General features: G+C 39.6%; 1 protein-coding gene across 5 annotated transcripts in view; it reads left to right on the top strand.

Annotated features, from left to right (window-relative positions):
- Positions 1-23,866, top strand: part of NEK5 (NIMA related kinase 5) — a 72,659-nt gene that overhangs the window by 1,696 nt on the left and 47,097 nt on the right. For all 5 annotated transcript variants that reach the window (XR_003434786.1, XR_003434788.1, XR_003434787.1 and 2 more), the window contains exons 2-8: positions 1,231-1,369; positions 9,115-9,211; positions 17,879-17,965; positions 18,821-18,918; positions 20,978-21,061; positions 21,145-21,215; positions 22,277-22,363. Coding sequence is in view for 2 of the 5 variants with exons in the window: in XM_027116400.1 (XP_026972201.1) it covers positions 1,253-1,369; positions 9,115-9,211; positions 17,879-17,965; positions 18,821-18,918; positions 20,978-21,061; positions 21,145-21,215; positions 22,277-22,363 (641 nt within the window). In the remaining 3 variants the exon portion in view is untranslated. The remainder of the gene's footprint in view (positions 1-1,230; positions 1,370-9,114; positions 9,212-17,878; positions 17,966-18,820; positions 18,919-20,977; positions 21,062-21,144; positions 21,216-22,276; positions 22,364-23,866) is intronic.

The following is a 23,866-nucleotide window of genomic DNA, read 5'->3' as shown; positions in this document are numbered from 1 at the left end:
GTGTACTTGTGTTACAAGCACCGTGTTTCCAAAGAAATGGTAGAGAGGAAGGGACCACACCGCTTACTACCCCCGGAGAATTCACCTTCCCCTCTCGAGAAGCCAGGACCCTGGGCTGAGAGTGACGAACCCAAATCAAAGGCGCCTGGGCACCAAAGGGAATGTTAGACCTTCTAACTGGGGATTCTGACTGGGTAGGTCTTGGATGGGGCCCTTGTATACTCTGGCCTTACACACCCTCCTGCCATACCGAATCTGATCAGACGAATCTAAGTGCCACAGTGACTCTCTTTATTATAAAGTCTATATTTCAATCTGTAAATTCTTGGTACTGCTACACTGGAAGAAGTAGTGAAGTAGCAGGGAGTCACCTGATAAGGACAGCTGCAAACTTTTAGGTCTCAGCTGCCAGGAGCAGCGTGGCCAGTGGGGGAGTGATTTTCCAAAACGGTGAACAGTTCCTGGTAAAGTTCCGAACAAGGTGCAGGCAAGCCTTGATTTACATGTAGTTGCATTCCTCGAAATTCAGTGTTAAATAAAACTGTGCAAAATATACTTTGTATTTAGATGTAAAATAGTTTGGTTTTAGCCGCAGATAATTATAAACGGATTTTTCCAAGCACGTGAATGTGTACGGAGACTTTTTAAGGTTGTAGGGGCGCTGGAAAATACTGTGCGGGACCGTCCCTAGCATCGCAGAATCTTAGTATCTCAGACCCCAATGGCTTCTGAAAGCCTTCGTGCCTGCCTCTCCATCTCTGCGAACAGAAAAAAACTCCGTTAAGTTTCAAAAATTTCCCCTAGGGGGCAGTAACGCCCCGCTGAGAAAGGCTGGACTGTAAAACCACACAAGCAGGACAATTCCTGCTGCCTAGAGGTGCCCAGACGGGGATATTATATTTTTCTTTCTCAGAACAATCTTCAAAAACATTGTTATTTCCATTTCAGAAATTAGAAAAGAGAGGTTTTACGAATTAAGTTATTTGCCCGAGATGACAACACTAGGGTGTATCAAAGTTGAGCTGCAGCCCCAGTCTGACCAGGGAGCTGACTAAGCTCTGTCTCACTTTGGTTGTTACCTGTGGCCGCAAGGAAAGTTATTTGATTCAGTCTTGGCGAAATTAGAATGAAAGTTTTAGCAAAATGAGTTCTTACGTTGTAGTGGTCTGTTTTCTGACTTGTTCATATTTATGAAAAGTGTGCAATAAAATTTCATTGCTCTCATTTCAGGTAACTCCATGCATTGGAGACCATGGATAAATATGATGTGATTAAGGCCATTGGGGAAGGTGCCTTTGGGAAAGCATACCTGGCCAAAGGGAAATCAGATAGCAAGCACTGTGTTATAAAAGAGATCAATTTTGAAAAGGTAAAGTTAAAATTCCTGTTCATTTTCAGTGGTATATTCATCTGGCTTTTAATCCAGTTTGTCAAGGAAACACACCTTTTTTTTTTACAAGTATGAGTGAGTTGACTTTTGTTTGCTCAAGTCCATTGTCCAAACAGCAACCAATGATCTTATTTTCATTTTTATTTTTAAATTTTATTTTTATTTTTGGCTTGAGCCATGCGGCATATGGGATCTTAGTTCCCCGACCAGGAATGGAACCCATGCCCCCTGCTGGGGAAGCAGAGAGTCTCAACCACTGGACTGCCAGGGTAGTCCCCAGTGATCTTATTTTTAAAGAAGGAAAGAAAGAAAAAAAGGAAAAGAGAAAAAGATGTTATCGTCCTGGCTCCTATGGTACTCCTTACAGTGATAACATCTTTTTTTTTTTTTTTTTTATCCTATGGCACGTCTGTGAGATGCCCCCTCCTCTGTTGCTCTAGTTCCTCTGTTTTGCCATGTGCTTCCTCTGACTGCCTCTCCAAATTCGGGTCCCCTCCACAAGGAGACCTTCCCCAAGCATCCTAGCCAAGGTAGCTCCCTGACTTCAATCACTCCTTATCACACCACCCTGGTTTATTTTCTTAGTAGCATTTATAATGATCTGGAATTACTCTGCTCACTTATTTCTTGTCTATCTCCTTCCCCATGCAGAACAGTGCCTGGCACATAATAGGCGCTCGGAAATATGTATTGAATGCATTGAAGGAATGGAGGAAAACCCTATGTTATTGTTAGTCTAATGGTTTTGGAGAATAATTAAATATATTTGATTTAAGAGGAATCATTTTTGCTAAATTTCCATTGGTTTGTGTTTATGTTACCCTCTCTAGTGGCTGTGTTGGCTTCAGATATACAGGGATAACAGTGTCCATTATGGGCTAGAATACATGTTAAGGCAAGTCTCGTTGGTTACCTTCTGGAGGATTTATAAGTGAGAGGAGCAGAAAAACTTCCATACAAAATGGGTACAAAATGGATGAATCAAGTTGCACTTATGCGAATGTACTTAGTGCCACTGAACTGTACACTTAAAAATGGTTAAAATGGTATCAATTTTATGTTGTATATATTTTACCATAATTTTTAAAAATTGGGGAAAAATAGGGACTTCCCTGGCAGTTCAGTGGTTAGGAATGGGTGCTTTCACTGAAGGAGCCTGGGTTCAATCCCTAGTGGGGGAACTAAGATCCCACAAGCCATGCAACATAGCCAAAAAAAAAAAAAAAGAGGAAAGAAAAAAAATTGGGGAAAAATAAAAGGACTTCCCAAACTTACATTAAAACTCAGGTGTAGATGATTAGCTTCAGGGCGAATGCTTTATTTACCAATACAGGTCCCTTTCCATGGATCCACCACCTATGTCTGCTAATGTCCTCTTAGTCTAGTGGCCTGTGAGGGCTTCCTTCCACGACCTTATTCTCCTTACTCTCTTTTGTTTATCTGACTGCTCTTTCTCCGGCCTGTCTGTCTCTTCACCCTCCGTATGTCCCCGACCACCTATCCTTTGCCAACTCTCTTTCTGTGTACTGTTACCTGACAGTCACCTCCTTTCAATCTTTACCACTAAACAGATCACTCTTAAAACTCTGTCCAGCCTTGGTATCTTCCAGAGCCCTAGTTGTGCATTTCATTAGCCAGCTAGATATCTTCAAGTAGTATCTGTGTGAGTAATCTACTGCTGTGTAACATATTACCCCAAACTTCGTGGCTTAAATAATAGACACTTATTATCTCACAGTTTCTGGGCATTAAGAATTCAGAGTGAGGGGTGTTGAGGACCATCTTGGAAGCTAGCTAACACAATTGTACCCCAAAGTAGAAATTTCTCACTTTTCTAAGCAGATCCAGGTCACCCACTCTGTGCTCCTCTGTGTTAATGACACCAGTATTTTTATGATATCCAGGCTCAAAACCTTGGGGTCATCGGTGAATTTTTTCTCTCTCCCCATCCAATTACTTGCTAAATGCGGTTGATTCTTTCTCTCCCTTGAATTTGTTTCATTCCTTTTGTCAGTGGCCTGGGTTACTTGGATCACTTCAGTACGTTTCTCATGGTTCCAGCTCTCATGTAACAAAATATTGGGAATTCTCCCCCCAGGCTCCCAAACCTTCCCTGGGACAGAAGTCATAGAGGAAAAGATGGCTAGATGCGTCGTCATCTTTGACTACACTAAAATATAAAACTTCTGAATGATGGAAAACCATCATGAATAAATGGAAAGAAAACTGACAGAATGCCCAAAATACTTGCAAGTGTTGACTAAAGTGTGCTAGCTTTTTTTTTGGCGACGCGGTGCAGCATGTGGGATCTCAGTTCCTCCAGCAGGGATCAAACCCAGGCCCTTGGTAGTGAGAGCATGGAGTCCTAACCACTGGACTGCTAGGGAATTCCCTGTGCTAGCCTTTTATAAATCTTAAAAAGAAAAAAAATTATAACTGAAGAAGTCATCATATACAAATTTCAAACTCGTTAGAAAACTAAGAAAAGTAAAATAAATCTATTGATTTTATATCACTTTTTGCTGATACAATTGGAAAGGATTGAAAAGAATATAAAAGTGGAGGAAGCGGGCACTCTCTTGCTCTGCTGATAGGAGGGTAAGTCACCCCGAGGGAAATTTATCAATACGTATCAAAGCCTTAGAAGGATCCATGCCCTGTTTGTATCATTGATGAGGAGTAAGGTCCGAAATACGTTGTAAAGATGAAAAAAAATCAGGCCACAAAAAGTTATGTATATATATGTATGTACTGTTAATGTCACACACACACACACACACACATGCACACACAACATTAACAGTGGTTATTGCTGATTGGTGGGATTTCACCTCTATCATTTCTTTCTGCGTGGTCAGAATTTTTAATATGAAGCATATATTATGTTTTTAAAATTAAGAATTGTATTATTTGTATAAGCAGAAAAAGCTATCTTCATCTTGAAAAAGAAAAGAAAAAAAAAATGTATGCATCCTAGGATCTGGTAGTTCTCCTTCTGGGATTGTATTCCAAGGAAATACCCAGAAATGTGCAGACAGTCAGCAAACAACCTAAATGTCCAACAGTTGGGGATTGGTTAAGTAATTTGTGAAAGACTAAGCTGTTCATCAAAATCACGTTGTAGTCAAAGTATTGACATGAGAAGTATCATAACTTTTGCTAATTAAGAAAATAGTACGTGTAGAATGATGCAATCTTTGTAAAAATATATGCATTATCTCTCTATATAAGTATGTATATTCCCACACATATCTGCCCATACATATAGGAAAGACCTACTTACTACATTATTATCGAGGTGGAATGTGGGATTATGAGTAATTTTTGCCTTGTACTTTTATATCATTTCACTCTTCAGATTAGTTTTGACACCCCTCTCTGATTTGTTCCCAAATTCCATTTTCAACCTCCCCTCACATACTCTTCCTTTTTGCCACATGCAAATCCTTTGCACCGCAGCCTCTGTGCTCACCCGAGGGGCTCTTTCTTCCCAAAAGGTCTTTGCCTGCCCATCCAAGCATCAAGATCCCACTTGTTCAGGGCTGGGACTCAGTACACCTTGTAGAACCTTCCAGATCTAAGTAACCTCTCTTTCTCTGTAAACTCCATAGCTTTTTTTTTTTTTTGCGGTACGCGGACCTCTCACTGTTGTGGCCTATCCCGTTGCGGAGCACAGGCTCCGGACGCACAGGCTCAGCGGCCATGGCTCACGGGCCCAGCCGCTCCGCGGCACGCGGGATCTTCCCAGTCCGGGGCACGAACCCGTGTCCCCTGCATCGGCAGGCGGACTCTCAACCACTGCGCCACCAGGGAAGCCCTCCATAGCTTTTTATCCGTACTGCTGTTATGGTACTGATTGCTGTCTACTTTGCTGTGCTTTAGCTGTTTATTTTGTGTCTTCTCCTCCTTGTTAAACTGTATATTCTGTGCAGGCAGAATCCAGGTCTTTTGCACCTTGGTATTCCACACAGCAGCTAAGAGTTCTTTGCACCAGTAGCGGGTCAATAAATTCTTATTGGATAAATAATTCAATGCATAGATACTTTCAGGCCTTCTAGCTCTGTTGTTAAGCTGGTACATATTTAGGAATTATAAAACCATTTAAATTCTAAGTAAAGAAAAAATTATGTGGGAGGTGAATCCTCTATAAAAATATATATTAATACATTTCATAGAGTCTCTCCCATTCTTTAGTATAGATAATAAAAAGCTGACTGTATATTTCTCATAGAGCAGTGAATTTTTTCATCTTTTACTTCATGAACCACCCTAGTCCCCATGCCATAAATAAGTAGAATTTCTATTGGGCCTCGTTATTGTTCTTTCCCATATCTCTCTTTGTTATCAGAGTTGCCTAACAACATTTGTGTCACAGTATTAACATTTATTACTTATTTTTTTCTTTCTACTCTAATGTACTTTTTCATTACTTCTTATCTAGAGAAATTTACATTTCTTCTCAGCTCTCCAGCACCCCTCCACAAAGCAAACTCTAGACCCCAGAACTTAAATCGCTTATTTTCTTACAGGTACCAAAAAGCTCTATATTTTCTATCATCATCCTACAATTATCAAGCATATTCTTTTATTTCTTGCCTTCAAAAATGCATTGTATCTTTTCTTGATAATAAAAATTAAAATGTTCATTAAAGAAATTTTGAAAAAAACTGTAGGGAAAAATAAGGCTATTTAGAGGAAAATGAAAATCACTTTTAACCTCTCTCTTCATCACTATTAACATTATGGTGAAGTTCTCTCCAGGCTATTTTTAATGCATAAATGTACCTTGTAAGTTATTAGAATATATTAGATGATTGATGTCATGGTGGATATACTCTTTTATAGCAGCTTTTTACCCTTAGTATATTGTGAATATTTTCTCATGTCATTCAATGTTTTCATATAATAAAATGTTCTCATATAATATCATTCAATGTTTACAGTAATAGTGGGTGCCTAGCAGACTTCATGTTATCCCAGGTGTTTTACATAATTAATCAATTTAATCTTCCCAACAACTGTAAAGGTAGATCTCATCACCCTCACTGTTTAGGTGAAAGGGCTGAGGCTCAATGAGGTTAAGTAATTTGCTCAACAAGGCACAGTGACCAGCAAATCCTTCTACCTCTTCCTCTGCTCTTCCTGCCAGTGCTTCCGTGGATTTTTGATGACCGCATAGTGTGACATTAGGTTAAAAATACCATATTTTATCTAACTCTTTTTCTATTTTCAGAGAGTTATGTTGCTTGATTTTTTTGCTATGATTAAATAACGTTTAATATGTAGAAGAGTCATTTTTTCTTAAACTGTGTATATGTGTTTACCTATATGTGCATTAAATAAAAAGGTCTAACAATTAGCAGCAATCACTCCTAAGGAATAGGAATTCGTGGGATGGGTGGGGAGGAAAAGGGGAAGTTTTACTTTCATCTTATTTACTTCTATCTGGCTTAAAATATTGTTTCAAATCACTAGTGTATATTCTTAATTAAAAACTAATAGTAAAACACTGAAATGAAGGCTTTTGTATGAGAGCCCTTGGGCACATTTCTGATTATTTTCTTTGGATAAACTTCTAGAAGGATTAATAAGTTAAAAATAGGAGCATTTTAAAGTCTCTTATTAGATACTGTAAACTTGTTTTCCTAGAAAGATTTTACCAATTTATATACTTACACCAGAAGTATGTGAGTGCCATTTTGCTTTCTGGTTAACTGTGGGTATTAACATTCTTTTTGTCTTCGCCAATTTCACAGATGAAACATATTAAATTTTGTTTTAGTCTTCTTTTATTACTGAGTGAGGTTGAATATTTTTTACTGTTTCTGAGCCATTTTTAATTTATTTTTTTGAGAGTTGCCTAGGCATGTATTTTCCCATATTTCTATTGGCATATTTGCCTTTTTTTCTTACTTGCCAGAATCCTTATATGTTATAAATACAAAAAATCTTTGTCATATATATTGCCAGTATTTTTACCTAACTATAAAAATACACTTATCTCCCTATGTTTGCCTTTCAATTTTGTTTATCATAGTCTTTTGAAAAAAACAGTAGTTATAAATTAAAGTAGTTAAGTAGCTAAGTCTATCCTGGTAGCGTATTTCAGTTATTTTTATTTTGAAACTCATATGTACCAATTATGCAATTTAAAGTGGGGGGAAAGATACTGAAGCTTAGAAGATTTAAATAATTTACTGAAAGATACATAGCTAGGAGGCAGTAAAGCTGGGATGGAGAATAGTAATTTTTTTAAAAATTTTCAAATTTAAATGAGGATGAAAAATTTGGGAACTCACACATTACCTGTGGGCCAAATGTTGAAGGTCATTACAGAGGGAACTGTGGAGAGGACCAGTAACCCATGGAGGCCAGAAGGGTGGGGCAGCCGGGCCAGAAGTCAGTGTAGAAATGACAAAGCGTCAAGAATGAGGAAGAAAAGGTAGAAATGAGGTGTGGCCATTGCCAATGGCACCAAAACATTTGAACAATATTGTCCATAGATGATAAATAGAATAATAAGGAAATACATCAGGGAGTGAGGGGAGGAGAGAAATAGGTAAGGCAGATTAAGGGGTACAAGCCTCCAGTTGCAAAATAAATGAGTTATGGGTATGAAATGCACAGCGTGGGGAATATAGTCAATACTTAATATCTTTGTATGGTGACAGATGGTAACTAGACTTATCTTGGTGATCACTTTGAAATGCACATAAATTTTAAATCACTGTGTTGTGTGATGGAAAATGACATAGTGTTGTAGTTTTTGAGTTTTACTTCAAAAACAAACTCAGAAAAAAGATCAGAATTGTGGTTACCATGGGCGGGTAGTATGGGAAGGGAGAACTGGTTGAAGGTGGTCAAAAAGTACAGACTTCCCGTTACAAGATAAATAAATACTAGGGATGTAACGTACAACATGATAAATAGAATTAACACTGCTGATGTTATACATGAAGGTTGTTGAGTAAATCCTAAGAGTTCTCATCACAAGGAAAAAATGTTTTTTCTATTTCTTTAATTTTGTATCTATATGAGATGACGGATGTTCACTAAACTTATCGTGATGATCATTTCATGGTGTGAGTCAAATTATATGCTGTACACGTTAAACGTATACACTGCTGTATGTCAATTATATCTCAATAAAACTGGAAGGAAAAGCAATAATAAAAGCAAATTAGTTTTTTAAAAAGAAAAGAAAATACATCAAATCTAAAATGAAGTCACGAGAGACATTTTATTTGAAAACGAAAAACGTAGTAATCTTAACATAGAACTTTACCGGTCTGATTTATGTGATATATGACATTTTACTTTTTTTTAGATTTCACTTGTTTCTTCTCAGCAGTGATTGCTGCTGGAACATTGCATTTTTTTTTTTTTTTACAAATTCCTTTGTTGCTGAAAGATAAATATTTAAATAACTTTCCTCCAGATGACTAAATAATTGACACAGTACACCAATCCAGCAGAGATTTTAATACAGCAGAACTTCACCAGAAATACTTATTTTCTTGTTTCTGATTGTCACTGACAAACCATTGACTAGACATAGGACACTCTAATTCTAGAAATGTCATTTCCTGCCGTTGAGAGATCTGTTGCAGAAGTGCTATTAAAAGCCAGTGAAATCCTGGAGAATTTTCGATGACAGTGAGTAAAAAGCATTCCTTGAAAGCGAATTGTCTTTACAGACAACTCTGTCTCTTAATATAATTTAGATGCCCATCCAAGAAAAAGAAGCTTCAAAGAAAGAAGTCATTCTTCTGGCGAAGATGAAACATCCCAACATTGTAACCTTCTTCAGTTCATTTCAAGGTTTGACTTTCTCATTTTCTTAAAGTATTTTAATAAAGTGTGGGCATGTAGACTTCTGTATAAGATAGTTCCTGAGAAGTGTGTATAAATTAATTTTTGTAACTGGACTCATTTTCCCATTTACTTAAGTTGTCATTTGAGACATCATCTTTATTTCTTCTCTGGTGAGTTTTTGTAGGCAGCTTTCCTAAATTTTCTCAAGTTTGCCCACCTGCCTTTAATTCTCACTCCCTCAGATAGTTAACGATGGGTGTATTAGCTTTGCTGCAGTAAGAAATTTCAGTGACCTACAAGAATACCATCTGTGTCTCACTCACATTACATGTTGGCTACGGTTGGGCGGGGTCTTTACTTTTTTAATTTATTATTATTATTATTATTTTTGGCCGTGCCTCATGGCTTGTGGGATCCCGGCAGTGAAAGCGCCGGGTCCTAACCACTGCACTGCCAGGGAACACCCAGGAGGAGTCTTTAAGTCTGGGGTCCAGCCTGAAGGAGCAGAGCACATATGGAGCTGTTTTCCTGAGCCAGAGGAAAGAGCAGGACACAGAGCCCACCACACCCTCACTCTCAGATCCCTCCTAGGATGTGGCATGTTTCTTACTTTCCTTATGTGCTCACGTTCTGGGTGCAAAGCAGCCGCAACCAGCTCCGGGAACGGGGTGATGGTGGGGGAGGGTACACTCTGCCTCTGTGAGTCCTTGTATGTCCCGGGGCAACGGGGAGGGCTGTACAATTCTCCTACAGAGAGGCAGCCAAGCAAACGGCCAGAATAGAGGGGAAAAACTTTAAGGCCTCAATTCCCTTCTCTGTGTGCCTGAATACAACATTTCTTCTGCCTCTATCACTTGACTCCAAAGGTTAAAAAACAAAAAGCCCACTAAAAACACCATAAAAGGAGCGTTGGTCATTCATTCAGTTAAGTATTGATCGAGTGCTTACGCTGATGCATTTTTCTAGGTGCCAGGAATACAGCAGTGAACAAACACAACAGGCACAAATTCCTGTCCTCGTGGCTCTTACATTGTAGTGGGAAGAGACAGACAATAAACACATATACAGCATGTCAGGTGTTTAAAAGGCTGTGACAGGGCTGTCTGTGTCCCCAGTTCATCATGGGGCATTCCCATCCCAGCACCCAGCACTGGGGGTGCTTGAATTCACAGGTCAGAATTAGTTCATGGAGCAGGAATGTTGCCTAGATATCTTCAAGCACCATCGGGGGTGTAAAAATCAGTAAATAAATTTTAAAAGCTATTTTTTGAGCTTTTACACTGTGCAGGGCACTGTGTTTCTTGCAAATTAAAACCACTGCATTCAAAATAGCTCTCTGTGTTTCTTGCAAATTAAAACTGGGTACATTCCTTAAAAGAGCTCTCGGGACACCTCCAAGGTCTTTCTGGGAGCTGAGAGTACATGTGAGCCGGGAACTGAGTTGTACCGAGCAACTTTTAAGGGGCAGCCGCTGAATAAGGTGCCTTGCATTCCTGTTCATTGATTCCTAACAGCGACGCCATTAGACAGTCTTCCTTTTCCTCATTCTGTGGGTTATGGTTGTGACTCCCTGTGACTCGTAAGTCCTGCTCATCGTCAGGCCTTCTCTGAGATCCCAATTCAAGTTACAGCCCCCTGTACTGATCTCGCCAGCACTTTTGTACTGTGTGTGTATGTTCATATACGCCATTAGGAACTGTCTAATATTTGTCTCCCTTTAAGACAGTAAACATAACAAATTCTTTTGCTCACCACTTGCTCCTCAGCATGAAGCCCATAGTAGGTGCTCATACACGTTTGCTGAATGAGTGCCTACACTGGGCCATTTAGGAGAGTGGAGTATGTCTTTTTTTTTTAATTGATTAATTAGTTTTTTGGGCCACACCCCACTGCATGCAGCAGCGGGCCCCAACCTTTTTGGCACCAGGGACCAGTTTCGTGGAAGACAATTTTTCCACGGACCGAGGGTGGGGTGGGTGGATGGTTTTGGGATGATTCAAGTGCATTCCATTTATTGTGCACTTTATCTCTATTATTATTACATTGTAATATGTAATGAAATAGTTAAACAACTCACCATAATGCTGACAGGAGGCGGAGCTCAGGCAGTACTGCGAGCGATGGGGAGTGGCTGTAAATAGGGATGAAGCTTCGCTCACTCTTCCTCCACTCACCTTCTGCCGTGTGACCCGGTTCCTAACAGGCCACGGACCACTAGTGGTCCATGGCCCCAGGGTTGGGGACCCCTGGCATGCAGAATCTTAGTTCCCCGACCAGGGGTTGAACCCGTGCCCCCTGCAGTGGAAGCACAGAGTCTTAACCACCGGACCGACAGGGAAGTCCCTGGAGTATGTCTTTACACCGTGCAAAATGGATACTTGAGGATGGTTTATGCTGGATACCATTATCAAATTAGAGGTCATTTTTTACAGCAGAAATAACCTTCACTGACTTCGTTTATGTTGTAAGCTTAAACTTTCTTACGACAGCCTTTTCCTTCGCTTAACTAGAGCACGTCTGTGTTTAGGAAAACTGGAGCTGTTGTGACGGCTTTGAGTTTGCCTGGCAGTTTGTTGGGACTTGAAACACTGAGCTTATCTGAAAGCCTCAGAGGTCCTTGCAACACCTGACTCTAGAGAGTTGGGGGAAAGCCTTCGTTTACCCTAAAACAGCTCACCTCGGAACAGAAGAACCCTGGCTCTCGTTCATTATTTGTTTGTCTATAGAAAGTAGAAGTTTTCGTAAGTTTGAAGCAACATGAGAAAAATAAGAGAATGTAGTAAGATTTTCCTAAGGCTAAATTAATTCCACTTAAATTCCTTCAGTAAATTTTTATCAAGTACCTATAATTTGCTAGGCATGGTCTAGGTAAAATAGGCCCAAATCCCTGCACTGCCGTTTTCTGTTGCTGTATAACCAGTGAACACGAATTTAATGCCTTAAACAGGCACCCACTTATCCTCTCCCAGTTCCTCTAGATTGGAAGCCCGGCTGGGCTTAGGTGGATTCTCTGCACAGGGTTTCACATAGTTGAAATCAAGATGTCAGCTGTGTCTGCAACCTCATCTGAGGCCGAGTTCTCTTCCAGGCTTATTCGGGTTGTTGGCAGGTTTCATTTACTGCAACTGTAGGACTGAGGTGTCTGCTTTCTTGCTGGCTGTTAACTGGGGGTGATTCTCTGTTTCTAGAGACCAACTTCCCTTCGCTGGCATGTGGCCCCTTCAATAGGCCCTCTCCAGCTGGAACCTCTCACTTCTGTTTCTGATTTCCAGACCCAGATTTAAGTGGCTCCTGTGCTTAGGTGTATAATGTCTTTCTATTAACTCAGACTCAGCTGTTTAGTAACTTTAATTATATCAGCACATCCCCTTTGCTATGTAACATAATCATGGGAGTGATATCCCATGTTTACAGGTTACACTCTCGCTCAAGGGGAGAGAGTTCACAGTGTGTGTGCGTTCGTGCCATCTGAGAATTCTGCCTGCTCCACAACTGTGGAGTTTACATTCCAGGGGTAAAATGTGGGGAGAGACAGACAATAAATGTAAACATAATTAATAAGTACAGTATATGCAGGTTAGAAGTTGATAAGTGCTGTGGGATAATAAAATAGGGGGAGGCAGGAGTGGAGGGAAGCATTGTAAATAGGGCGGTCAGGACAGGCCTTGCTGTGAAGGTGACATTTGAGCACAGATTGAGGAGTCCTGCTAACATCTGGAGAAGAGCTTTCCAGGCAAGGAGAACAGCCACTGCAAAGGGCTGACGTGTTAAAGGACTAGCCAGGAGGCTTTGGGGAAAGGCCATCTGCTACTGGCCCTGAGCACCTCTGCATGTTTTGGCTGGATATGCCAAGAATGCCAAGGCCTGACCGAGAGCTGGCTTGTTCACTGCTCACTGTAAAAGCAGTCGATTCCTCAAGTGCAGTGTTGCTCTCCTGTAATGTAGCCACTGTGTGCACAGTTGTCCATCTAGGCTCTGTGGATTTGGGAGACAAAGAACGAGTGCTAACATGAAGCTCTGACAGCTGCTTTTGCCAAGAGTAATAAAGTCCTTTGTCTCTGGCCCAGGAATCTCGTGTCTTCTGCCAGCATCCATGACAATAGCCACAGGCTGGTAAGTAGGGCAGAATCTCACACCTGTGGCAGAAGCCACTGTGGGTGCAGTGCAGTGAGCAAGGGGGCATAGCAGAAGATATTTTTATTCTTTGTGCTGAGACCGTGTTCCTCCTGGGTTCAGCACTAAAAGGCTTTTATTTTTGTGGAATGATGGTGATACTGGATGATACCTCGTTCCATCAAATCTAGAGGCCATTGGTTGTAAGATACATTATTATGTGCTGATGAAAAGGAAAGATACTGCCCATGAGACTATGACACTATACTTTCATATCACAATTTTTATTTTATATGTATTAAAAGAGCTCTTTTAGACTTGTTTAAACAGAGTTTTGCTTTCTATTACTCTTGTACGTTCATTAAAAGGGAAATATGAGCGATTAAATCGGTTAAGATAGTCTAAAAATTAATGAGGCTGGGGGACACGTGGTTGCTTGAGGCAGAAGCCTGGTGTGTCTCCCTTTGCCTGGCAAAGCAATAAAGCTATTCTTTTCTACTTCACCCCCCGCCCCAAAAAACAAAACAAAACAAAACAAAAATTAATGAGGCCGTGATGACATCAAGACTGCTGGGCCCACAGTCACCAATTGGAAGATGCCAATGTCTGTAAGACATAATCCTGATTTTTTAAAAGGGCATTTTAGAATAAATTAATTATAATAATTGTTCTTTAAGTGTTGGAATTTGGCAAGACAAAGGTTGCAACCCTGAAGTTAGTGCCCTCTAATAGTTTTGAAAGGTCAGTGACCCATGAGCTTTATAGTTCCAGAAACTCCTGCCCTAGAGGGTGCCGTGCACTTCCTTTTTGGAGTATTCTTTTTTTCTCCTTTCTGCATTTTAAAATATTATACATGCTTAAGACTAAACACAAATCCCACCCCCAAACCTAAAGAGATCTCTCTCTGGGACTTCCCGGGGGGTCCAGTGGTTAAGGCTCTGTGCTTCCACTACATTGCAGGGGGCGCGGGTTGGATCCCTGGTCGGGGAACTAAGATCCTGCAAGCCGCGTGGCGTGGCTACCCCAACCTGACAAATGTAATTAAAACTAAATATTAAAAAAATAAAGTGATCTCTCTCACTTCTGCTCTGAGCACTTCTGAACTCTTACTGACCGTTTCACTTGTGTGGCATTTGTAATAAGCTGTGTTATAACGTTAGTGTATATTCTTTATTTCCCTCGGTGAGATTGGAAGTTCTGTGAGAACAAGGATTGTTTCTTATGCCTTTTCCCCTTCCTCAAGTGCTTAATTTTTTTAAACAGGTGGAAAATTTGAGAGCACAAATGACCTTTCCCGGCAGTTCTAACCCCATTAAATATGAAATTAACAATGGCTAGTGGGGAAAAAAAGCAGATTTAGAGCCAAATGATGCTCATCGACCTGAATAGTTCCTTCAAGATGGTTCGGCCATGATTAATCCTGCATCAGTCAGTGAATTTCTTCCACTGAAAGCCCGTGTGAGGCTGAGTGAGTTAGATGCTGGTGGAAGGGAAGGAAAATGGAGCCCTTTTCGCTTAGTTTCCTTCCTTTGATTTCCCCATGGTTTTGAAATTGCCATCCCTTCATTGCTGTGGCAGCCCTTTCAATGACTGAGCTAAGACAAGTATTAATTCTCCCAAAAGTAATACATTCCTGAAAGTAACTGATCTCTAGGTAATCAGGGTATGTCAGGAAACATCTCAAAACCCTTCCTGCAATAATATACAATGGAGAAAAGACACTCTCTTCAATAAGTGGTACTTGGGAAAACTGGACAGCTACGTGTGAAAGAATGAAATTAGAACACTCCCTAACACCATACATAAAAATAAACTCAAAATGGATTAAAGACCTAATGTAAGGCCAGACACTATAAAACTCGTAGAGGAAAACATAGGCAGAACACTGTCTGACATAAATCGCAGCAAGATCTTTTTTGATCCACTTCCTAGAGTGATGAAAATAAAACCAAAAATAAACAAAGGGGACCTAATTAAACGTGAAAGCTTTTGCACAGCAAAGGAAACCCTAAACAAAATGAAAAGACAGTCCTCAGAATGGGAGATAGTATTTGCAAACGAAGCGACCGACAAGGGATTAATCTCCAAAATATACAAACAGCTCATGTAGCTCAATATCAAAAAAACAACCCAATCAAAAAATGGGCAGAAGCTCTAAATAGACATTCCTCCAAAGAAGACATACAAATGGCCAAAAAGCACATGAAAAGATGCTCAACATCACTAATTATTAGAGAAATGCAAATCAAAACTACAATGAGGTATCACCTCACACCAGTCAGAATGGCCATCATAAAAAATTTACAAGCTAAATGCTGGAGAGGGTGTGGAGAAAAGGGAACCCTCCTACACTGTTGGTGGGAATGTGTAAATCAGTGCAGCCACTGTGGAGAACAGTATGGAAGTTCCTTACTGGTACAGCTACCATATGATCTAGCAATCCCACTCCTGGGCATATATCCAGAGAAAACCATAATTTGAAAAGATACATGCACCCCAATGTTCATTGCAGCACTGTTTACAATAGCCAGGACATGGAAGCAACCTAAATATCCATTGACAAAGGAATGGTTAAAGAAGATGTGGTACATATATACAATGGAATATTACTCAGCCATAAAAAAGAATGAAATAATGCCATTTGCAGCAACATGGATGGACCTAGAGATTATCATACTAAGTGAAATAAGTCAGACAGAGAAAGACAAATATCATATGATATCTCTCATATGTGGAATCTAAAATAATGGTATAAATTAACTTATTTACAAAACAGAAATAGAGTCACAGATGTAGAAAACAAACTTATGGTTACCGAGAGGGAAAGAGGGGGGAGAGACAAATTGGGAGATTGGGATTGACATATACACACTACTATATATAAAATAGATAACCAATAAGGACCTACTGTATAGCACAGGGAACTCTACTCAGTACTCTGTAATGGCCTATATGGGAAAAGAATCTAAAAAAGAGTGGATGTATGTATATGTATAACTGATTCACTTTGCTGTACACCTGAAACTAACATAACATTGTAAATGAACTATACTCCAGTAAAAAATTTTAAAAACCCAACAAAACAAACAAAAAACAAAAAAACAAAACCCTTCTTGGACTCTCCGGTCTTTCCTTCATGGCTTCTTGTTCTCTCTGCCTGTGTGTGTGCAGACTTCTGTTGTAACTCTTCTCCCATATGTTGACTGATGCCCCGTCTAGACTGTCACCTCCTTATTCAGGAAGGATAGCTTATTTGCTTTTTATTCCTAGCACAGCGTTCCTTAGCATGTCTTCAATAAAAGTTTGTTGATGAGTGAATGGATCTGTCCCTTTAAGAGGGGAGGTGGACCAATGGAAGTGTTCTGTGAAAGAAGCACTCAGTTTGTGAATGAGAAGCAACCAAGGGCAGATGCTGTCAGGTTACCGATAGCGCCTTTAAAGTTGGCTTAAGCCAACCTAAGTGTCCATCAGCAGATGGATGGATAAAGAAGATGCGGCATATATATACAATGGAATATTACTCAGCCATAAAAAGAAACGAAATTGAGTTATTTGTAGTGAGGTGGATGGACCTCATGTCTGTCATACAGAGTGAAGTAAGTCAGAAAGAGAAAAACAAATATTGTATGCTAACACATACATATATATGGAATCTAAAAAAAAAAAGGTTCTGAAGAACCTTGGGACAGAATAGGAATAAAGATGCAGACAGAGAGAATGGACTTGAGGACACAGGGAGGGGGAAGGGTAAGCTGGGAAGAAGTGAGAGAGTGGCATGGACATATATACACTACCAAACGTAAAATAGATAGCTAGTGGGAAGCAGCCGCATAGCACAGGGAGATGAGCTCCGTGCTTTGTGACCACCTAGAGGGGTGGAATAGGGAGGGTGGGAGGGAGATGCAAGAGGGAGGGGATATGGGGATATATGTATACGTATAGCTGATTCACTTTGTTATACAGCAGAAACTAACACACCATTGTAAAGCAATTATACTCCAATAAAGATGTTAAAAAAAATAATAAAGTTGGCTTAAGCTACTTGGAAGAAAGAGATAGCAAATGATAGATATTTGGCAAGAGATTCTGACGTTGAATGAATACTTAATAATTACAGGGCAAAATACTAGAAAGATTAACACTTGCTGATAAGCCTGCTTTTGTGCGATCATTTTGTGTTCCTTAGATGTTTTTATGAAACCACTCCACAAACCTTTATTAAGCCCCTTCCACGTGCCAGGTACAGGGAATACAAAAGTACTAAGTATGGAGTCTGTCTTCAGGGAACCCGCAAACTAGTGGGAGAGACAAACAAGTTAGTAAAGCCCTTATTCTAACAAGAACCCATCTGGTAGTTGTTTGGTTAAAGAAAAAAGCTGATTAAGCAGGAAGTCATACAAACTTATTTTAATCTATAAATACACAATCATTTGCCAAACTTCTGACGTAAGACCAAGGCCTTGTCTTTGATATGAGTCCACCGATTGGAGTTCGGAATCTTCTTTCGTACATAGGGCTCCCCCCACCCCCAATTTATAATTTCCAATTCCTTTTCTTTAGACTGGAGTAAGAATGTACAGGTACTCTCTGTGCCCAGTCTTATGAAAGCTTCCCCGTTATTTTCCACTGCTTCCACTCAACATTTAGGTCAGTGACTTTTTTTTTTTTTTTTAGCTACTCACTTTTACTGAGTCGTCCACAGGATTCAATGTAGTTTTTGTAGAAATAATCACATCTTCCTTTTCCCATTCATCTTTCATCAGTTGATGTAATAATTACAATAGCAAGTATAATTGGCATAAACAAATTAGGGAATGAACACAATGATCTTGGTAAGAATCAGTGGGAGCAGAGGTACCTGGGCATAGATGAGTCCAGAAGACACCAGGGTGACCTTGAGCGGACAGTGGTCATGAAGAGTGCCCTTCAATCTAGTGAGTAGGTCAGGCAGAGGTCAGTTAGAAGCGTGTCTACTGTACTCAACAACATGGTTGAATAAGCCCCATATAAATAATAGTTTATGCCCAAATTCAAGGGTGTATTAATTCTTCCTGAGGTGTTGAAAAAGATTCACAGATGCTTTTTTATAGCAGATTTCCAGTCTCCTGCAGGAATGTATTAAAAATAATTGCTCTCATTTATTGAACTCTCATTATGTGCAGGTATTGTTCTACGTATGTGACATGGATTAAAAACCATTGAAAAGATTAAATGAGGAAAGATAAAACAATCCCAAGAGGAGTTTCTATATTATTATCTCCATCTTACAGATGAAATAACGAGGCACAGAGAAATTAAAATAACTTGCCCAGAGTCACAGAGCTAAGAAATTTAAGTGGTGAAGTGGGATTAGAGCCCAGTCCATCTCGATTCTACAGCCAGAGTTTTAAACTATTATGCACTGCATTTTTCTGCTATATTCTCCACCTTCTAGAACTTAAAGGCAAATAATTAGTAAATATTTGAAACCCATCCAGCACTGAATGATGCCTTTTCTTATAGAGAACAACAGGCTGTTTATTGTGATGGAGTACTGTGATGGAGGGGATCTCATGAAAAGGATCAAAAAACAACGGGGAGTGTTACTTAGTGAAGATCAGGTAAAAACTCTTCTAATTTGCCTTTTAATTTATATTGGGGGATTAAATTGATAGTCATAAGTAATAGACTGTTTATATGAAGCATGCTTTGTGGAAGAGAAATACAAACTATAAAATAATGGATCAGTATTCTTGATAGGTCTAGCCTAGAACGTGTTTGCAATTGAACTTAAATTGCATCTCTTTTTGAGAGTGAACTTTGCTTCAGAAAGAACCGTGTCTGATTTTTGGACAATCTCATGTAGGATGCCTCTGAGATGAATCTTCATGGCGGAAAAAAAAAGTGAATGTGGATGTTCCTCAGCCATTTAAAATGTGATGTATTTATAGCTTCACTTTTCTTCCTTTTATCGTTGGGTACTCTGTTTTAAAATAGCTATCCCACTTTGCTAGGGAGGATGGAAGCTCTTCTTAGCAATGGCTATGTAGCTTCATTCGCTATTAAGAGAGAAGAGAGAAAAGGTGAAGAATAATGGCCTCGGGTCTCATTCTCTCTTTGCACAAACACATTTTTCTTCTATTCTCTGACCTCCCTTTGATACCCTCTTGGGAGTTGTACTCGTGAAGGAGACAGGTGTGTGGGGTGGGGACTGAAGACTCGTGAAGGAGACAGGTGTGTGGGGTGGGGACTGAAGAATTGGACTCAGGGCCTGTGTGATTGATGGGAAAGGCCACGGCCTCAGGCAGAGCACAAGAATGGCCTGCCATCTTTATTTAGGGCATTTGTTTCTTCGTTCTCTTTTAGCATTTAAGAGCATCAGGCCCAAATAATTTCCTCCTAGAGTTAAATTGAATGTGGTGGGTTTCCCCAGTGGCGCAGTGCTTAAGAATCCACCTGCCAGTGCAGGGGACATGGGTTCCAGCCTTGGTCCGGGAAGACCCCACATGCCGCGGAACAACTAAGCCCGTGCACCACAACTACTGAGCCTGCGCTCTAGAGCTCGCGAGCCCCGATTACTGAGCCCGCGTGCCACAACTACTGAAGCCTGTGCACCTAGAGCCCGTGCTCCACAACAAGAGAAGCCACTGAAAGAGAAGCCCACGCATCACAACGAAGAGTAGCCCCCGCTCACCAAAACTAGAAAAAGCCCGTATGCAGCAACAAAGACCCAACGCAGTCAAAAAAAAAAAAAAAAAAATTGAATGTTGTGAATGTATGAATGATTAAAGAATCAGTATCTCTAACCTCTGTAAATTTAATCAAGCATTCTCCCTATGCTCATTTACATTATATATTAAATTCTGTATTTGTAGAAACCCTCCTTTCTTCCTATCTAGGTATTTTTTTGCCGCATTTAATAAAAATACTTTTCTCTACACAATTTCAAACTACATTTCCCATTTGGGGGAAAGAACTAAAATTACAACTGAATCTTAGTATCTGGAATGTAGCTTTTTTTCTATTGTTTTCCTCTCTGTGTATAATTTGGTGGACAAAGAATCATTGAAATTATAGAGTCATTTAAATAAATCTCTATAGGTATAGACATAGTTTAATAAAGAGGCTCATGGCCAGCTAAGAAAATCATATCTAAGAAATAAAATTAAACTTTAAAAAGTTTAAAAGTAAAATATTTCTTAGTTTTATATTATATACTTGTATGTTGATATTTCATTAAAAATTTTAATAACCTCACAGATTCTCCACTTCTTCCTCTTTCTCTCTTTGCCCTTGACACCTTCCTTCCACTGAAAAGGAAAAAGCAGTGGCACTAGGGTTATCAGGAAACAGAGCTGCTTGTCTACTCTCCTGATGCAGTTAGCAACCCAATGTTAAGAAAAAAGAAGATCATGACTTGCCTCCCTCTCTTTCTTGGTTCTGTTTATCTTTCTCTGAGTGCGGTGTTCCTTTTCATACCAACACATTTGGATTGCCTTTTCACACCTCCATGTTTCTAACTGTAAAAAGAAAATAGTACGATAAGATGGTATACCTATTAGCTTCATTCATATAACCACACACACAAGTATATTATTCCTCTCTTCTTGTATGTTATCATGAAGACATTTCAGTGATCACCAGACTCCTCACCAGTTTTGTTTCATGTTCCCTCTACAGATTCTGAGTTGGTTTGTACAGATTTCTCTAGGACTGAAACATATTCATGACAGGAAGATCTTACACAGGGACATAAAAACACAGGTAACAGCTCAGAGACAAAATCAAGACAGATCTTTTGTTTTCTTGAAACATCTCCAGCAACATAGCATTTTCTCCACTTACAGAACATTTTCCTTAGCAAGAATGGAATGGTTGCAAAGCTTGGGGACTTTGGTATTGCAAGAGTCCTGAACAAGTAAGTACTTTTCAAAAACATTTTCTTTCTGATCGTAACAGCCAAAATATGTATTTTTAGTTATCATGAATTAAGATATTAAGAGCTTGGTTTCCCAATAATTTTTGATAACTGTTTATATAAGTGTATTAAATCATTCAGATGCTACTTTGTCTGAGATTAAAATTTGCAGGTAGATAGGAGAAGGATGGTGGCGACGTATAGTGTGATACAAGCTGATCAAATGAGATGTGACTGAAAAGCGTATAAAGCTAGTGAGCGTTTCGTGAAACAGGCAAATTCACACGTGCTGGGGGGATGTATTGATGCAGCTGTTTTGGAAGACAGCTTGGTGGTCATAAATATCAAGAGATTTTTAAATGTTCCATTTCTGAGAATTTATTCGAAGGGGATACTTTGAAATCTGGAATAACTTAGATGCCTAATAATTGGGAAATGGTCACATTTCATAAAACTTAGCACAGCATGTACCTGAATATTATAAAGCCACTAACATTTACGATTTGGAAGACTTCTTGATAACGTGAGGACAAACTTTGTTATATTAAGTAATAAAAAAGAAAAAAGGGAATTCTGAATTTTAAATATGCTATGATCACAGCTATGAGGAAAATATGCATGGAAAAAAGACAAGAAGGAAATATGTCAGAATTTTAACCTAGTTGTTTGGGGGTTTTAAGAGTCTGGGTAAATTTTTTCTTCTTTATTTACTTTTATGTTTTCCAAATTTTAAATCATGAGATTGCATTACTTTAGTCACTGGAAAGAGGGAAGTTTTACATGTGAGGGTTTTGCAATGTAACAATGGTACCTCTTCGTGCAATCTTTAAGCCATAAAATTTTTTCTAATGTGTAGATTTTGGGGAGGTGAATTATAAGCTTAAAAATCAATGAATTTTATTACTATATTATTAATATACAGTGTTTTGCTTTATTTTAGTATGTGATACATCAAATTTTGTGTCCACTTTTATACTTTTTTCTTGCATGTATGTGTATGTCTTAAGCCCTTTCTTCAGTAATACACTGTGTTATTTTATTATTTAATATAATTTTGCTAGTACCATGGAACTTGCTAGAACTTGTGTTGGAACGCCTTACTACTTGTCCCCAGAGATCTGTCAGAATAAACCCTACAACAATAAAACGTGAGTTGCTGACGTTTGGTTCAAAAGTCGCAGTAGAATCTGGTGCATTCTTTCTTATGGTGCTTTTGTAATTTCATTTTCTCCACCTGTGAAGTGAGGCTCCCAGTGACTGTCTCTGACCACTTCAGTGTTCTCTGAAGGTTTTGAACTTATTTAGAAAAGACACATTTCTTTTGAAGATGCCAGTGATAGAAAGAATAACATTGAAAATCGCAGTCACTGTGATGTCCATCTGTGTATTTGATTCTCATGCTTTCTAAGCCCTGTTTAGCCTGTTGCAGGAAAGTGCTGTAAATGGGTCAGAAGACGGTGAGGCTGGTGACTGAGTACTGGTTTAGCAGCCAGGAATCCTAATATTGACTCAGTCGGCAATTGCACCAAGTCAGTCCATCTCTGTGGGCCTCAGTTCCCCTACCTGCAACAAAGAGAGCTGGTAATAGTTAAGGCATAGGTAGACAGGTAATTGTTAAGGCATCTTCCAGCTTTAAAATTCAGCTGGCTTTTATGTATGTGGTACCAGAGCGTACTGTCAGGAATAATAATATTAATAGACACAGTGATAAAAGATGAAGATGAGGTAGTTTTTACTTCCATGGAAGGAGAAGGAAAAATTTTCACTTTTCAAAGCTGTCTGCCAGCTGAACCAGTTGGCCTTGCAGGAAGACTGAGTTTCTTTGTGGAGTTAATGTCTGTTTGTTTAGGAAAATACCCAAGGGATATTTGGCTGTTTTACTTTGAAAGAGAGGGCAAAGCCCTAAAAAAGAGTGGTAAACATTTCTCCACAGTGAAAGAGCAGGCATTTCTTGGAGACAGCCTCTGACTTAGAGAAGGGGTTTGGCCTCAAGCTGAGCAGGAATGCAGCTTGTGTAGCCGGGGTAGAAGGGCAGGCTGTCCAGAGCAGAGCACAGTGCTACACAGAAAGACCCCTAGCTCCGCAGCATTGCTTTGTTTCCTTGCACTGCATTTTTAAGGATTTGAGTCAACATTTAAATATGCTGGCCTGATGCTTTCAATAATTGGAAGATCCTAGCAGTAATTGTTATGAAACCAGATTCATTTGCCTGATGAACAGACAGGCCAAATGCTGAGGCACCGAGGTTTGCAGCAGAGAAAGGGTTTATTCACAAGGCAGCCCAATGAGGAGACTGGAGTACAAGTCTTAGATCTGCCTCCCTGAAGGTGAGGGGCTTGAGATATTTACGTGTGGTCTTCGGCCTGGGGAAGGAGGATTGGAGGTAGGGAAGAGGTGAGGTAACTGGTGTTCTGGATACACATATCTGAGTTACCTCCTTCATAGGATGCATGTTCAAAAATGGAGGTGTTTAGCATGATCAGAGGGTGGTGTTTTGGGCCCTCTGAGGTCAAAAGGTCATTCATTGGACACCTGCACAGGCCTAGTTTTAGCACATTGTTTTCAAGTTCATTGAGTACCAGGTACTCTGGTCATCACTTAGTCTAACTTTGGTTTTGTCAATAGCCTTGAATAGAATATTCCTTTCTAAA

This window comes from Aethalodelphis obliquidens, unplaced genomic scaffold (assembly GCF_003676395.1).
Source record: "Aethalodelphis obliquidens isolate GAN/ISIS:26980383/991018 unplaced genomic scaffold, ASM367639v1 scaffold16, whole genome shotgun sequence".
In the NCBI taxonomy this organism is placed as follows: Eukaryota; Metazoa; Chordata; class Mammalia; order Artiodactyla; family Delphinidae; genus Aethalodelphis; species Aethalodelphis obliquidens.
This window is presented reverse-complemented; position numbering and strand designations above follow the sequence as displayed.